This window comes from Streptopelia decaocto, assembly GCF_964273445.1.
Source record: "Streptopelia decaocto genome assembly, chromosome: Z".
NCBI lineage: Eukaryota > Metazoa > Chordata > Aves > Columbiformes > Columbidae > Streptopelia > Streptopelia decaocto.
In genome coordinates this window covers 34,723,477-34,742,214 of record NC_138657.1, presented here as the reverse complement: position 1 = coordinate 34,742,214, position 18,738 = coordinate 34,723,477, and the positions used below count along the sequence as shown (strand labels likewise).

General features: G+C 40.7%; 1 protein-coding gene across 3 annotated transcripts in view; it reads right to left on the bottom strand.

Moving 5' to 3' along the window:
• Nucleotides 1-17,800, bottom strand: part of SYK (spleen associated tyrosine kinase) — a 53,318-nt gene extending 35,518 nt beyond the window's left edge. For 2 of the 3 annotated variants that reach the window (XM_082074157.1, XM_082074159.1), the window contains exon 1: nt 16,021-16,065. In XM_082074157.1, the coding sequence (XP_081930283.1) occupies nt 16,021-16,026 (6 nt within the window). In that variant the 5' untranslated portion in view covers nt 16,027-16,065. Of the gene's footprint in view, nt 1-16,020; nt 16,066-17,355 lie in introns of those variants that run through there. The other variant, XM_082074158.1, reaches the window with a different exon arrangement.
• Between the last annotated feature and the right edge of the window lie 938 nt (nt 17,801-18,738).

Below are 18,738 nucleotides of genomic sequence, written 5' to 3'. Positions count from 1 at the left end.
AAAATCTCTTTGACTTATATGTGTTTCAGGTCTACTCCTCAGAGTATTGTTTAGTCTCAGATTAGTCTCAGTATTTACTATATACTCTTCAGAATGAGTTGCCCAGACATCAGTTCTCTTTGAAGGTCTGCTTTTTTTGTAATCCATGTCAAGTTTTTCCACTTGACATTTCAGCATGTTTATGAGGATTAAAATACTAAAATACTAAAAGAACTTATATCTATTCATTAAGAAGTCACAGCACACGCACACAGCAAAACTGATAAGTATTTACACCAACAGGACAAAAAGCCTCTGATTAAAATTTCTCTACTCATTTTAAAAGATTTTCCAAACAACTCTCCAAAGGGCAGGCACGTGTAGGCATACCAAGTTAAACTGAATGACTCATTTCAGATATAGAAAGCAGAGAAGGCGGTACATTAGGATATTCATAGGAGTTTAAATGTTGACCTGAAAATCTGACTAAATGCTCAAAAAATTAGATGGTGCTGTTGTTACCAAACTATTACATTTGAAAATACTTGAAGTATAATTACACAAGGTGTAGCCACACCTTTCGAGTCACCTGTGGACAGACAACAGTAAGGCTGAAGCTGGAATCTGTCCAGTCAGAATCAAGATACAGTGAGTTCCCAGGGACTCCTCACCTGCATGCTCATTGTTCAGACTGTGGGACTGGAACTGGTTCTCGTTACGTCTTGCTGGAGTTGGAATTTTAGTGACTCTTGACTGTCTCACCTGCTAACACATCATGATGTTGGCCTAGACTCTCTTACTATCCACTGTCTGCAGTTCTACACACAGCTCTTCAATTTCGTTTAAAGCCCATTATGATACATTTCATGCTAGAAGGAAGTATTCTGTCATCATAAACAGGTTCAACTCTACAAGTGAAAGCGTATTGTTTTTAACAAATTCAGTCTTTATACATTCCTTTCTAGTAGGTGAGTTATGGCTATTATGTCTAGATTCAATAGTTAGCTTTGTTAATGCAATTAGAGTTCATGGATTTGAGTCAGAACTTAACTCTTAACTAAAACAAAGCACTCAGAAATGCTAGCACTGTATACAGGTATAGCACTGCTGAAAAATACATATTTAACTGCTGCTAAAGATCTTTCTTTTAAGGGCTGCTTGCTTCTTATTGAGCAACTTAGTTTTAGGGTTTTTAAAGTTGTATTTAGACATGGCAAAACATAAAAGATTTTAGAAAAGAGTTTAATTAAAATTTCCCAAAGATATTGACTGCTGTAGAAGCCATTGAGATGAATTCCGTATAGTTACTTAAAGACACAGATTGGGTTCTGTCTTCCTCTTCATAGTCTTTGACATAAAAACAAACTCCTTCATCCTGAAAAAGTATCAGCCCTGTTGGCAAATGTCCTCAGCATCGTCTCAACATAGTGGTAAAAGACACTTTGCTGACTGGTTACACTGCTTCATCAGACACAGTTTTTAGAAGCAGACACTGTGTAGAAGCTTGCAAAAAAAAGGAAAAACCACTTTTCCTTTCAATTATCTTTTCATTTCCATCTTTAATTCCAGCTAATGAACAGCATGCAGATCTCTTATTGAAACAGTAAATTTCTCTGTGGTCAAGGCCTATGAATTAATGCACTACAGCCTTCTAGCAATAAGCCAAGCTTTTCCTATTAAATTCACACTTGCTCCATCTTGCAAAATTCTCACTAGCACCAACTCAAGTACTCTCAGCATCTTCCTTATCCATTAACTACTGGTTAGCAAGGAAATACATGCTGAAGCTACGGAGTTACTGTTTGCAGGCTTCGAAAAATGGGTACATGTTCAGCTCTTGCTCTCATGCAATGGAGGTACTGTGTTGGCTTGTTCTCCTCTGAGTACATTTACTTATTCCCATAAATTATTGATCAGACTACCCATGAGACTCTCTCCTCTGTGAAATTAGGCCAGAAGTAAAAAGCTATCAGGGAGAGCCTGACATGATGGTGACTGCATGAACCAGTTTCTTTAGAAAACCAGGAAAAAATAGTTGAAATGTGATCTAGCAGTTCACAGCAAATTCCGAATTCTCTTGAGTACAAGAAATACCACAAAAGCATAAGTAGACTCTGGCCCCCAGCAGGACAGTGGCATATATGGGCAGTTAAAAACACTTTGAAGAAATGGTAGATTCCATGGAGACCTGAATGGTAAACACCAGGTATCTGTGACAGGTCTGTATTTAGACATCTTGGACTCCTTATTGACTTCATTCCAGTACAAACAATGACTTGACTGCACCAGCTTGCATAGCTGCAGGACCAAGTGGCCTATGATACTCCAGAATTACCCAGAACGTCATCATTCTTTGGTTAAGTCACAACAAAACATGGAAATACATCTTCTCTTTAAGGTGCTGGACGCTCTGAACAAGGGCATGAGAAAGACTTCTTATAATTCTGAGATGAAGACTCTGAGCAATAATGCACATTTGGCAAAACAGAACCCACTATAAGGAGATGAAAGTTTTCCTGATAGAAGTTTTGACCAACAGATTAAATGAAAGAGCAGTAAGACGGGCTATCCCAGGTACAAGATTGGTTTCTTTAACTCTCCTTACAATACCTGTAAAATGACCTCCCAAAAGACAACAACGACCAAACATAAGTACAGTCACCCCAGCTCCTAGAAGCCTATCAACATGTTCTGTATGATTCTCACTTGGGCCAAAATGTGAGAGAAAAAGTAACTGTACCCTAACATGCTGCCTAAATCAGAGTTATTCACATCTTAATGAGAACAATGTAAGTGCCATCTCTGGATCCCTCCCTTCACCTGGCTGCTTTAGGCATCTATCTGATGGTACCCAAGAGGACAGAAACTGCCTTGGAGGCACACTGCATGCCTATTTCCAAGATGTAGAGTACAGACAAATGTTCTGTTGTCTCAAAAATAACCAGTAAGAGGTTCTTGGTTCATAGTGATCTTGAGGTACAGTGTCCACTACAAAACCGCGCCATTTCACATGTACTTCTGGAATATTCATTTGGAGTTTGAGTTCGAACAGATCAGAAAGTACATGAACGTGAGCCAGCCCATACATAGGTGACTAAATCTTTACACTCCCTACAAAAGTTAAACCAAAACCATACAGCCTTACACAGAAAACATTTATGTATAGCACTAAACAGACAAAAATATAGATAAAACTTCAAGTTCTCAAGTTCTTTTCTGAGTATTACCACTTCTCACAAAAAGACAAGGCTACAGCCCATCAGTAACTTCCTTACTGAAAATTTGTGTCATTTTGTCAGTTATCCTTTAGATATATATATATATATATATATATGTGTATCCCTTATATACCATCTTAACTGTAAAATGTCAGTTAAAAGTTCATAATTAAATCGTGAAAAAAGTCAAGGCAATATTTTGGGCGGAATAGCAGAAACTTCCATTGCCAATGCTCAACATTGGTCTGCTTTAGCTAGGTAAGCACTGCATGGTTTCAGGTGCTGGCAGTTCTCACTCTGCTACTCCAGCCTGAAGTTTTACCTACAATGGGACAAATTCAGTAGTTTGAATTTATGAAAATTTTCTTCTACAGAAATCCTGCATTTCACAGACCAGTCAGAACAATTCTCACACCTGATTTTAATTTCTCATAATCCTATGAGGTTTTAGTCAAGATGTTAGCTAAAGGTCAAAGAAAAAAATATTTTATTTACTTTTTTAAAAGAATGTTTCTACACTGCACCAATGGATTCCTGTGATGGGTACAACTGAAAATGTTGTTCCTTTTTGCCAGTTTATAGTCCTTAAAACAGAGAGGGATAAAGAAAAAAAACAACCAGTTTGTTGCAATCTGGACGAAATGGCAGTGGCGGTGATGATGGACTACCTCTTGATTCTTCAGAACGTAAAATGGAGAAGTTCAAAGCTCAAATATGCAAGAAGGTCTGCTAAAAAAAGTTTATAAAATATGGACAATATTTCTCAATTATCATTGAAAGAACAGCAGCAGGATCCTTGTGATCTCTTAGATTCCACAAGCAATTTATAACAATTTCAGACAACAAACGCCTGATCTACTTTTGCAAAACAGGTTAATGTTCGTGGATTTCAGGCAAGGTTTCTCTGCCATGTCTATATATGAAGAATATTCAGTGTGTAGTAGTTAGGAAACGTTTGGACTGATGGTGGAGTGTCATGAACACGCAAGGAGCCAAATACACACACAAACCATTAGATAACGGTCAAAAACTTCTAGTCTATTTTAGAAGAATTTCCAAGTTTGAGATGGCTGTCGTCTTTGGTTGCACTTTCAATTTCTTGCCTTCCTTTTGGGAGTTTAATAGTCTTCTAGAATCAGTAATAGAGTAGAAGAAAATTTATTTCGATTCACATTTTTCTCCTCCTCTGAGTTCTGCCAGGGGACATATAATGCTGAGCTTGTCAGGTCAGCACAGTTACAAATGTGAGCCTTAAGTCCCCAAAGGAGATTAAGTCCCCAAAGGACTGAAGGCAAGGCTTTACCCCTGAGAGGGCTGACGGAAGTGCAGCTGGTTACCTGAGAAATGCACTTGAGCGTAACAGTAAGAGGGTCTAAAGTTCAACTCTCCCCATAGCATGAAATTTGACTTTTCAGTAGGCTACAAATGCAAGCAAATATCATGGTTAACTTGCATGAAAGCAAAAAAAAAATACTATGCAAATACACAGGAAAATTAGATACCCACTTCCCCTCAGGTAGCTTCCTCATCAGTGTTGCAGACAGCAGGTACTCCAGACGTAGCACAACAGTTTAGTATCTCACACATTTCATGCATGCAGGGAAGCACAACATTTTTAAAAAACAGAGGAGCAAAACTCAGGAAAACCCAGGTGGAAAGTGTCAGAAAGAATCTGTGCTGACCACACTGCTGCCCTGAGCTTGCTTCTCTTTCATCTCTTATATTTAGGCAAAGATAAAAGTAGAATAGTTGTTTCAACGAAAGGTTTACATAACAGTGAGCACAGTGTTACTGAGGTACAGATCTCCATTCTAACATAAAAAAAAAAATATACATAGGAGTATGAATATTTCTACAAAGACCAAACAGGAATGTGGAAAGAATCTTAGGGACAGCTGACTGATTAGTATACTTACCCAAATATTTAATGAGTAAAAGGACTGAAGTGACAAAAAAGACTGAAAAGTCATGTAGGGGTGAAACAGTGTTCCAAATAAGCTCTTGATTTGAACCAAATTATTTTTTCCTCTTGCCTTGTTTTTCAAAATACTATTCCATGAGCAATGCACGAAATCAAAGAAGTAAAGCTTAAAACAGGTATCTTTTGCATGCGAAACACATAAGAAAGACTCACTAGACAGAGCAGAATGATGAAAATATGCTGACTGAAACAATTTGTTCTAGGATAGGGTGGTATTTTGAGCATGCACCTTGTAACTTCAACAGTTCTATCTTGACTTCAGTAAACCATTTGACACAGTCTCCCACAGCATCCTTGCTACTAAACTGAGGGAGTGCAGTCTGGACGATTGGGTAGTGAGGCGGACTGTGAACTGGCTGAAGGAAAGAAGCCAGAGAGTCGTGGTCAATGGGGCAGAGTCCAGTTGGAGGCCTGTATCTAGAGGAGTGCCTCAAGGGTCAGTACCGGGACCAGTACTATTCAATATATTCATCCACGACTTGGATGGGGAATAGAGTGCTGCACTGTCAGCAGGTTTGCTGATGACACCAAGCTGGGAGGAGTGGCTGACATGCCAGAAGGCTCTGCTGCCATCCAGCGAGACCTGGACAGGCTGGAGAACTAGGTGGGAAAAAATTAATGGAATATATAACAAGGGCAAGTGTAGAGTCTTGTATCTGGGCAGGAACAACCCCAGGTTCCAGCATAAGTTGGGGAATGACCTGTTGGAGAGCAGTGTAGGGGAAAGGGACCTGGGTGTCCTGGTGGACAACAGGATGACCATGAGCCAGCACTGTGCCCTTGTGGCCAGGAAGGCCAATGGCATCCTGGGGTGTAGTAGAAGGGGAGTTAGTAGGTCAAGAGAGGTTCTCCTTCCCCTCTACTCTGTCCTGGTGAGACCACATCTGGAATATTGTGTCTAGTTCTGGGCCTCTCAGTTCCAGAAGGACAGGGAACTGCTGGAGAGAGTCCAGTGTAGGGCAACGAAGATGATTAAGGGAGTGGAGCATCTCCCTTATGAGGAAAGGCTGAGGGAGCTGGGTCTCTTTAGCTTGGAGGAGACTGAGGGGCAACCTTGTTAATGTTTATAAATATATCAAGGGTGAGTGTCACGAGGATGGAGCCAGGCTCTTCTCGGTGACAATCAGTGGTAGGACAAGGGGCAATGGGTACAAACTGGAACACAGAAGGTTCCACTTAAATACGAGAAGAAACTTCTTCACGGTGAAGGGGTCAGAACACTGGAACAGGCTGCCCAGGGAGGTTGTGGAGTCTCCTACTCTGGAGACATTCAAAACCCACCTGGACACATTCCTGTGCAACCTCATCTGGGTGTTCCTGCTCTGGTGGGGGGATTGAACCAGATGATCTTTCGAGGTCCCTTCCAATCCCTAACATTCTGTGATTCTCTGGCCATACACAGAAAAAAAAAAAAATTACTATTAGAACAATGTGAATATGCGTTTTTTCTAAAATTCTTGTTTAATTCTGATTCTTGGAATCAAGATGGGTGTGTCTGTGAACAGCACTACAATTTTTCATCCTGAGATTCTTTTCTGTGTTTCCACCTTATGTAACACACCTAAAAGCTGAAAGGAATTAAGCATCCACACATTTGATTGTGACTTCATGTAGTACATTAAGTACCAGAGTATTTTCAGGGTTTAGCATAATCTTAATGGTACTACAAACTGCTGTAAATTCTGACATAGTTACCATAAAGGCATTATAAATCCATTATTATTGCCTCACACTTCAAGTAGATATTTACTTTTTTACAGTATTTTAACAAATAAAACTGAATTAAACGATTGTTCTGTTCTCATTTCTTCAACAGTCTGCCTAGGCACCTAAATGGTGGTTTTAATTTGATTAATCAGATCACCTTTACACGTCTTTTTTACCTTCCTGCATAAACATGAAGCCTTAATTTCTATCCAGACCTCAGGAGAGGAATTTTTATGAGAAAATTATGCAGAAATAAAGTAAGAACACAGTAAATGTTTAAAACCAAGTTGTTAGGGAAGGAAATGAAGCAGAATCCCATCTTCTCAAATCATTCAAATAAACCGCAGTTTCACTGGGACACTAGGGTGAACGTGCCGAGCCATTGAAAAAAAAATTGAAATCTTACTTAATTCAGCTGATAACACTGATAATTTTTACAATTTTTGTAGACAGTGACATCTCTGAACAAGGTCCCATTTGTCATACTGAAAGAAATGTGTGCAGTACTGTCTCGAAAGGCAAAGCAGCACATGTGGGATCACCATGTTACTTCCAGTATGGCGGTCTCCCTCAGGGAAGTGCTGAAGGCATCATGTCTCAGCCTCCACAAACTGCATCTCTAACCACCTTATAGCCTGCAGCAACTTGTCCATTACCTGTCCCTGGGCCTCTGTCTCCATGAGAAGAAAACTCGTGAGTTTTCTCCATGAGAAGCTTTCCCCATGCAAACAAATGCCCATCTCTGATCCCTGCATCCTTTCACTGACAATTAAGTATTATGCTGCACGGTTATTTTTTTCCTGTACTTCAGACTCTAAAACATGCCTTCTTTCATCTCCAAAGGCTTTCCTGTTGTTTTACACACCCTCCTCAGCAATACTGATGGATACACAAAGCATATCTGTTGGTTTTCAAGCAAATTTCACTTTTGCTATTTCTTCAACACTGGTCTGTCTCTTCAGCACTTTTATCAGTTCTGTATTTCACTCTGTAGCAGTTCAGTTTCAGAAGCATTTTCTTTCATTCTTGCAGATAATTCTGATTTCTTGCAATGCTTTCAGGATAACTTCAGTGTTCCTGCTAGGGTTTTTAAGCACTGAGATGTATTCTTTAACAGAACTGTAGCTTAATTAAAGTCTGCCTGGGAACAAGTAGGGAATGTGGTAGCTCTGGGCCCAGAAGACTTTTCTGCTGGGGAGTTCACAGCCTGGATCTAACACCACCATCACTCCCCATCAGTTGGATTGTCCAGTCTGTGGCAGGTTTTGTGTGCTCTTATGAGTCTGAAAGTTAGTGGCCTTGCTAGAATCTGGTTTAGCTTAAAAGAAAATAATGTTTGCCTTTATTCATGTAAAGCGTCTATATTTTGGCCACATTAGAACAAAAACTGTCTGCTGAATAGGTGGTATTGGTGCTTCATCTACTAGCTTTAGTGAAAACACTGTTTACCTCCCCTCTTGTATCAAAGAGTTATTCACCCAAAGAACTAAAAAAAAAAAAATACAAACACACCTAAAATTATTATTAGCTTAAAAAAAATGTGATTTTAGCAATATTTTTCTCTGGATTTGCTTTCAGAGTAATTTTTATCTATACTGAATACAGTTAGATAGCTGTTTTTATCTTGACTGAAACATGGCAGAAAGGCCCTCATTTATTCTAAATTGCATCTGACATTCTGGTATCATCAGACTACTCCAGGCACTCTATCTATTGAAATGTTTCCAGAGGAAATACTACTTGACTTGGAAACATTATTATTATTATTATTATTATAAGGCAAACAGATGTTTAGAAAAGGTAACATAGCATTCATACTTTATTATATGGTTGGACTCAATGATCTTAAGGGTCTCTTCCAACCAAATAGATTCTGAGATTCTATTCTATGATTCTATGACTCAGGGGTTTCCTAGATAAGCTTCTGTACTGAGGTCATGGTGGGCCACTGATCGCTGAAAAAGCACTCTTCACTGATGCTAGGGATGTATTCTCTCTTCCTTTTGGGACTCTCCTATCTTGGTCACCTTTCCACATGTCATAGTTTACCACTAAAAAGCTTCTTCTGCTTTAGTCTTTTAAAAAGCTCAGAATAGTACTAGCACTTAAAATAGAATTTTTGAAGTCAGGCACTTATATATTGGTATTATTGTTTCCATGGCAGCAGAAATGCTACGATTTCCACATTTATTTAACAAAAAATAATAATAATAATAAAGTATTTGTTTTATTTGTTTGGTTTAGTGTTGTCTATTTATTGTTTTGGGTTTTGTTTTGTTGCTTTTCTCTTGAGGAAAAATAAGGAAAAAAACCCACCAACACAAAAATATCAACTTACTTCCCCATCACTGCCATGCTCTACTACTCATTCCCTTGTCTCCTTTCCCGTGGAGCCCTTACACTCTCACAAATGCATATATTGCCTCTGGCTAAAGATGTTCCTTGTCAAAAGAAGCATTTCTGCTGTAAAACACAAGGCAGCATTTGTATGGAAGCCTGCTTCCTTTTGGGCAAAGTACTTTACTGTGATTGGTACCCATTAAACCACCATAAAAAAGTAGAACCATTGGGGATGAGCTAACATCAAAGGACAGCACTCAAGATACTCCAGGCAGACCCATGTCTAATTGCCTGTTTTCCCATGCAACAAGGTGTGAGCAAACTTATTTGGGCACAGACGGACCTTCACCAGCATCACCTGTGGGCTCCGCAGTGGCTATGGAAGACTACAGGGTAATTGTTTCTTCCCAGTGCTGACACCAAAAAAGCAAAAGTTGGGGTGCAGTTACAAGTCCTTCTCACGGAATACAAAACTACAGGAAATACTGGGCTGTGTTACATAATATATAAAGTTCCTCTCTGGTTTTGTTTCAAGCTTAGTGCCTTTCCAGAAATGCAGCAAAAACTAGAACTCCTCTATGTACCAGAGGGGCTACTACTGCTACACTGCAAAATAAACTTACGAAGTTAGTAAGAACATGTGAAAAGCAGAACAAAAATATTATCAGCCTACTTGCAAGAAGTATCACTACAGTTGATGGAACTGTCTGCCTAATGGTCTGGATATTTTCGGGTTCAAATAGTGACATTAAGTATGTCAGCATAACCTTTTTCTAGTGGAACATTTTCTTATTTTTACAGAAGAGTTTTTACAGAGACAGCTATGACAAAACTGCTATGGACAAGATAGTACAAAAAAAGTCAAGGCACAACAAACTATCACTAAACTTAAACAAAAAAAAAAAGATTCAAAAATATTTTAAGGTTCACAACTGCCAGGTGTTTTTCACAACTCAGAAAAGAAGTTGCCACAAGAAGCAGATCTACCAGAATGTTGTACCAACAATGCTGAACCAAAATGTTCCTCATTTTCAGGAGGGCAAAACCCATTCTGCCCAATTTCCAAACACACACAAAGATGAAGCTGCAGCCCTGAAAACAGAGCTGGTGATACTGTGGATTTTTATTACCTTGAAAACTGAGAAGGACTGGCCTCATTCAAAAGGATCAGGCCCCAGGTGTGGATATGTACCCGATCTATAACTTTGGTTTTTATTCTTCATGGTATTTTTAGCAAAACCTCTGGTAAAAAAGACATCTCAGAACCAAAGCATGATCAGTTCTAGAAGGAAGTCAAACAGAAGACAGAAGAAAAGTAATACCTCCCTCTTGAAACTAAAAGATACCCAAGCAGAAACTGAACATTATTACAGCAGTCATGAAGTTTGAAAGCCACCACAAGTCTAAAACAAAATGCTACGTTTCCTTCAGAATTTAGGATAAACATTCTGGTTCTACTAGCAGGCAGACCCAAAAGATATGTTTGCTTTTTGGTTCCAATAAGTATCTTCATTTACCTTTTTTTGAACTACTCGTTTAGTTGTCATAGGCTGATGTTTCCAAAGCTACTGTGAGGGTATAAACTTCCCTTCTCTGTGCAGCTTTGCCTGTCTCAATTTAGTTCCTGTTCTAGGGGCTACAAATGTAGATAAACTGTCTCAGTTTCTCAGCCACGAATATTAGCAATTGTGTATTGTTAAGTGAACAACAAATCAAGAACATTTGGGTGCCATTATACTTCACTCATTTCTCTAAAATGTCTTGCTCTATCTGTAGGACCTCTAAAACCTGTTGCTGAATGAATGCCTCAATTGACTGGCCGCACTGTGAGCTAGAGAGGCAAAATGAGGCAGGTTCCTCTTGCAGACCACGGTTATCTGTCATCTGAAACAGTCCGCAGTATCCTACTTTATGTAAAGTAGGGAAAATATTGCAGAGACGAAAATAACTTACTTTTCATACTCCTAGAATAGGAAAGTTTCCACAAAACTGGTCAAGATTTCTCAGTGCCACTTTCTAGAGTCTATAAAAAATGTGGCACATTACATTATTATTTGAAAAGCTCCTGGTAGGAGTGTATAGCAATGTTACTGTTCTGCTATAGAGGAACTGTATAACTGCCAAAGGCTCATCTCTTGCTGGCAATCACACTCTGAAAGAGTTCACACCCACAGGGGTATGGAAGAAAGGACAAGCACCTTTATGTTATTTTTCTGAAAGGAAGATGTGATACTAACTCGCACAGCCAGACTGCCATCATTAAGGATGAGTTTCTTAAAAATCCATGTAATACCTTTCTGATCAAACAAAGCCTTCTCTCCAAAAATAGTATCCTCTAGCGATGCAGTACATCAGAAAGAAAGACCACATAGCAAAAATGATCCTCTTCCCAATTGGTGCATCAGTGAATCAGTGGTACAGAAAAGACTAAGTCTGCGTCCTCTCTCAATACCACCCTGTAGCCTCAGAACAAGCAGCACCGCTAAAGCTTACCTCTCACTGCTACAAAGAGTGCATCAAACAGTCTCTTAGAGGACAGGAGTCACGTTTAGCCAGCAAATGACCACTTGGATTAACTGTAACCTCAGCTCTCAGGCAAAACACGAGAATATTTATTCCAGAAATGCTACGCAGAGAGGCACGAGCCTTCTCCTCCCCTCCCATGAAGGAAGCCTACTTGCAGTACCTGGACCAGTGAAATACTCTTGACAAGGCCCATTTGTCACTCTGGGCAGAGAGAGGATGCACCTGGCCTCAGCACGTTCTGGGCTATCAGGCAGTACTTCCCCAGCTCTTGCATGACAAACTGACAGGCTGCAAAAAAATAGCTCGTGTCAGGCTTTGTTTCTCCTGTGCCGTTCTCTGCACAGCACCAATGGTTATGTTGCTAAATGGTCCACTGGCAATTGTTGCTACAGTTAGTTGCTCCACCAGGATACCAAAAATCTGCCTTCATTTGATGAAACTTGTCCCTTGGGAATCAGAGCAACTGGGTTTCACACTAGGAACATCACTCTCAACACACCGCTGCTTCCAAGTGAACACAGCCCTGCATCATTTGCAGAAAACAGGCTCCTGTGGGTTTGAGTTCACTCCTCCCTTAATGGATTCCTCCTGCACTGCTGTGCGTACGAGTACTTGTGGAACAGATCTTTGTTACATCCACTAGATGAATGCTATCACACGGTTGTTCAGCTCACCTCAGGCAGCACATACCAACGGTACATTATAACTGAGGACAGAATAGTCACTCAAAGCCTCCCTTGATGCTCACTTCAATTCTGGGGACGCTCTTCCTCTTTATAATAATTTTAAATAAATAATTCTCAGAAAATTGCAAGATGGTCCACTGATTCAAAAGATAACTAATCCCATTATCTGATGTACAAAAATAATCCTACCTTAAACATTCTGCTTGCTTTACTAACTTTTGAGGAAAATACTGCTCCAATTCATATGTATTCTTTGAAATGCAGCAATAAAATCAAACACTTTATGTCAACTATCCCTACATTATTGCTGCTTCCTTTACTTACATTCTCCGTATTTCAGATATTGGAGACTTCCACCTTGCTAAAATCTTAGTTTTGGGTTTTGGTTTTTTTTGCATAAAGTGAACTTGTTTTCTTTATTCAAGTTATCAAATTTGGGCTGAGTTTCCTAGAGTAGGAATTTATCCATAACGACTGCTTAGTACACCTTCTAGCTTCCTCTTCCATGTTCTCTCCAAACACAGTAATGAAAAAGATGTTTCAGTTTAAGTTTTCCTGTAATGCATTTTAACAGAGTTGGGGGTGGGGTGAAGTGGGGTGAACTCTCTTTACAGCAAGTTTCTAACCTCTGTTTTCCTATCTAGATTAAGAAATCAACTTTTCAGGCAATCCTACAAAAAATCAAGAAAACTAGTTTCTAAAAAACATTAAGCCATTGTTTTAAACTGAGCATAACTCCCCTGAAATTTGTAAAGCCAATTTTGAAATTAAGACTAGAATTTTTAAAAGCAGAACTACACTCAGTGCTAAGCAGTGGCACACATTTTAACATTTTAGCTCCAGCATCCCACTGATGCTGTCAGCTACACTGGCTTTAGCTGAGAGACAGTGAACTGGCTTCTACATATTCTAGAGGCTGTGATATCAAAAGTTTTGTGTTGTTTTTGTTTTTTTTTTTTTCCTTTTATTTTCTCACTTCATTAGTTTATCCAAATTGGGGAGGCGGGGGGGAGGAAGTGGGAGGAATGGGGAAAAAGAAAAAGAGAGAAAAATTACCAAAGAGGGTAGGGCTAGGTTGTGGCTGATGTATTTGATGATGAGCCCTGGGTCCTTTTACTCATTTTACTGAATCTGTTGCTTAAGGTAAGGGCTTTTATAGATTGACAAAATAAAGGCTCTATATTTTTTTTTTATTATTTTATGATGTTAAACTATTTAGGCAATTGTATGCCCGTTTCCTCGGTAGGTATTCTACCCTAACACTTCCTGCCTGTGTTTTGTCTATCCACCTCCAACCACATTTGTGATTCCTGCTAATTTAAACTCCATCCCCAGCCTAGGAGTTGCCTCATGGATTTACATGGCTGGATTTACACACTACAGTGCTACAAGTCCTCCTTCTTTACAAAAGCTTTTAGCACCTCACATCTTACCTCGACTAAGTGTCACTGCTAAAAGATTCCTCGTGTCACCTCACTGCATTTTGAAAGGAGGTTGTTGGACATATTGGCCATTCAGGACACCTGGCATTCAATTTCTTTTCTGAAGAACACTGTCCTAAAGCAAATTAGGACAAAGCTATAGAAATGGCAGGGCACTCCTAGCTGGTCAAACTAATACATGCCAACATCTGCTAGTTACAGACTAAGTGACAGTGAAACTGCACAAACTATCTGTATCATAGTCCTGTACACTGATTACTTAGGTTCTAATACTTGTTAATTTTTTTATTAGCTGCTCTCATACCTGATACAAAGGCAAGACTTGCAGCATTTTGCATATACTGAAGTCTCCTTAGAACATCAGGAACCCTGAGGGATCTCTTTTCGTTCTGTCTTACAGCAAGCAACCATGTTTAAAGAAGTGGACATTTAGCCACTGTAGGTACAGGAAGTTATGACCCAATTTTAACCGTAGAATGTAAAGACAAACTACAAAATTTTATTTTATTTATTTGAGGCAGATGACATTTTGTGTCAAACATTATGAGTATTGATCAATTATCCTTTCTACAACAAATCCTGAAATAATTTTTTTTTATGCCGGAGCATAAATGCTCCTTCACTCGCACTTGCAGTGCTGATGTTTTCCGAACACCACAAAAAGCAATGCAGAAGTCAGTGGCAAAAGGTTTTCTTCTGCTTAACTGTATGCCTCCACAGCACTCTGTGTCATGAAATTAAAAGCCAAACAACATAAACTACATCACCTTGCTGCTGAAACCTTAAATCAAAGGAGGAAAATGCAAATAGTAACCAACAACTTTGTGATCAAATTAGTTTTACTATGCCCAAAGTAAATATAATTATGCATTGTACTATACTGCATACAAGAATACGGAATGATCCTGCCAAGTCCAGGGCTTCTTCCCACAAGAGCGATCAAAGGGCTTAACTTAAACTGCAGAGATTAATGTTTCTCTGTAAAAGTGGTGCAAATATTAGGAACGTTTCTCTGTAAAAGCGTTTCTATAAATGCCAGCTGTGACACAAAGTGAGCTACCATCACCTCCTCCCCCAAGATTTTCTTCTTTTGTCAAATGCAAAATACTGTTAAATTGGGTTACAAAACTATATCCCTATAATAAAATGCTTTTTCTCAAATTAAGAATTAAAAAGCTGATCCCACAAATCCTTGCAAGGTGAGAAGTTTTCATTCTTGTGACTGAACTTTACTACTCATGCTCACAAACGCCTGCAAGATCATCTTCAGCTTTTAAACAGGCACCTTGAATGGTACGAGTACTCTTGCCTCAGTGGAGTTAACTCACTTAAGTGTGTGTTTACCTTTAAGTAAAAAGAAGTAATTTTAAATAGCTCATTGGAACAGTTTTTCTGTAACTATTATTCTTTGTAAATATGATAGAAAACCAGACAAGTTCCCCTTTTCAGCTATGCTATTCTGGAACTAAACACACGCAGATTCTGGCACAGCATGTCTAATGTGCACACAACAGATCTCGAGGCGCTGATCCAGAAGTCCATAAAGCTGGAAAAAGGATGACACTACCTAGTATCTTCAGTGGATTCAGATGCAAACACAATTCATTACAGTCACAATATTCAAACCAGCAATGGCAACAGACTCATTACTTTCTGCTAAATACTGCACTTTGGAAAAGCATTAGGAAAAAGAAATGTAACTTGCAAAAAATAACTGTGGTTGTGAGACCATGACCTTTGAACACAACATGCATTTTATAAGTGACTTCTTCCAGTTCCAAAGCCCCTGCCACAACAGATCCGAAAGAAAGAATGGGAAACTTAGGAAATGTCACTCCATATTTTTTTTTCATCTTACAGTTTTACCATCAGTCTTCTGAACAGCTGTTTTATGCTCAAAATAACCTGCTAGCTGCTCCTAAAAATAAATTTCAGTTCTTGTATTCCTGCAACTTCAGATCAGTTTCTGCTCTGGTATCAGAATCACAGCATCACGCCCATGGGAGCACTGCACAGTTCACCTTTGCTTTGACAGAGTGTTAATATTTTTAACAGAAGCAAAACCAGACCACTTCTACTGCATTTCTCTTGTGATTTTGCAGTTATTTCAAGTGAATGTCAAAACCTAAGCAATTATTTACCTTCATCTATTTCAGCCATTTTTGAGCATCCTAACTGATTCCAAACCCTTTGGTTGTAATTATTTTGTCTTCACCACACTGCAATTTTTTTCCCCCACAGGATAACTGTCAGAATATAAAGAACATTCGAACTTCCTTATTTGTCTGTTTATCACTCAATGCTCAATAGAGGGATGAAAAAAAAAAAAGAAGTTACAGTTCCTCTAAGTGGACTGCCTCAACGTACTCTACACTGGTACAGTTTACGGCCTCTAAGCCTGTAAAAATGCACCACTTTGCATGTTGATGCTGGCTCTTTACCGGATGGCTGTGCCCACAGATTAGGCTGAAGATTCAACCCAAGGGCTCAGGAGATCTAAGCGTCTGTGGAAAAAAAGAGCATGAAAGACGCTAACAGAAAATAACAATTAAAACAAAACAAAACAGTTAATATCCTTAAAAGGTAAAATTTCATTTTAAAGTGGAAGCACTTGAGAATATATGATGCAATTTGGCAGACTGGGACTCCATTTGCCACTCTTCTACTGGAGTCAGTGTCACCTAACAAAAGTATTACTCATCTTTGTCCAAAGTAACATCACTTCAAACTAATATGGCCAACTACAACACGAAGTTTATGTAGTACAGCGCTTAAAGAATAAAATTGAATAATGCTGGCAGAACATATGAACAGAAGAGCAATCACTCTGCCATCAGGCTCATCGTACTCAACTCCTTTCAACACTTCTAGTAATCCACTACGGTTGTTTTCTTGGAAACAAAATAGGGAAGTTTGTTAAGAAAGAAACACATTTTTAAAGACATTTTGTCAGCCATCAAATCTTTTAACGTATTATGCACCATTCACACAGAAGCCCTACTCTTGTGTAGTTTGCAGTGTTGAAAAACTACTATCACGATAACGTATCAAGATACTATTAAATATTTTTTTTTTTTTAATTTAAGTTCTAGATTTGAGCTCCTTAAACGCTGGGCTAGTGCTGTTTATTTTCAGGGACGTTGTGAAAAAACAAGGTCTCACGCGTGCTGTTAAGCTGGTGCGTTCTTAGCTCCCCGACACGAGTGCCGCTTCTTTGCTGCCACTTCTCAGCGCCGCTCCGCCCTTCCCTCCGCTCACCGCCTGGGCGCTCGGAATCGCCGGGGAGCCGGCGGGGCCGCCCGGCTCTTGCTTCTCCCGGTTACCCCGACACTCCCCGACCCCCGCGGGCACCGGCAGCAGCCAGCGCCGCCCGTCCCACCCGGCCCCGCCGCCGCAGCGCCGTCGGGGAAGGGGCGGTGGCGACGGGCGCGCCGCTGGCGGGGCTCCGGTGCTGGCAGCCCTGCGCCGCTACTCACCGGTCCCCCGCGGGTCGCTGGGCTCCTCGCCGCCGCCTTCTGCCGCTGCCGCTGGGAGAGAGCCGGCAAGGAGGCAGCCCTCGGGCAGGCGGCTCCGCCAAGCCTTGCTGGGCCGGGGTACGGCCGTTTCCTCGTTTTCTCTCACAGCTGTGGCCACTTCCTCAACAGGGTGCCGCCGCACGCTCCCTCCTCCTCTTTCGGGCGGCAGCCCCGCCGGGAGGGCGCCAGATCCCGGCGGCGCGGCGAGCCTCCCGGTCTCCGGTGTCGCTTTTCCCGGGGACAAGGGAGCGTCCGTCTCTTGCGGATCCTGCCTGGCACCCTGTGAGGTGGGTCCCTTTGGTGCCGCGTGATATAGCTGTCCTTGGTACCCCATGATGTGGCTCTCCTTGGCACTCTGTGGTTTGGGTCCCTGTGGCAGCGGCGTTGCACAGCAGGCTTTGTGAGATGGACGTGCTCAGTACCGCGTTGGGACAGAGGACCGAAGTGTATCAAATTTGCTCTTCTCTTAAGGAGAAAAGAAATATGCACGCTTCTGGTGAATACTGAAGTTCTGTGTCTTTCAGTATTCGTGTACTTCGGAGACAAAATGACTTTTAGAGGCTTTACTTTTGGAGCAACACAGGGGTCTAGCACAGCCCAGTATCTCCCCTTCTTGTCATATTTCACTCAGAAACCCCACATATTTCAATCAAAAATACTTTTGTAGCAACTGCAATCGCAGAGAAGACTCCAGTGTGCCCAGGCAGTGAGCTGAAGGCAAGTCCCTGCTTGTGTGACACGGAATTAATTCCTGCTGCAAGTAACTCCACGCGAAAACACCGGCAACTGTCCTTTACCAGGGACTGTCCGGGACCGAGCTGCTCCTGCTGTGGGTCATACGGGGCTGATAAGCGGCAGACGGGCTTGGGCTGAGGCCTGAGTGGGCAGGTCCCACTGCAGCTGTGGCTGTGCCGCATGACGCAGCATCGTGTCCCGTGATGGGCAGTGCTAGTGGGACGTGTAATCTGCTTCCTTCTTCCCCATAAGAAGTCAGCATTGGGACTAATGTGGGATATGGGTGTTACTTTCAATGGTGAAATACTGGCTCTTTTTCCTCCTTGCAAAATGGACCATACACCCCCTACAGTTAATAGAGCCACCAAAGTGCAAAACTCTCGTATTTCATACCAGTTAAAATGGTCTCTGGCTTTGGTCCATTTCAGTGAGACTTTTGGTAACTTCTGTAGTGGCCATGCATTTTGTATTGGCACTGCCTACATGTTGGGAAAAAAGAACTTGGTAAACATAATTCTTGGATGTGTTTTAGTGGCACAGTTCTTTTCCTATCAATATCTAAGTGTGAAAAGAGCATAATCTGCAGGAAATAGCTTTTGGAAAATCATT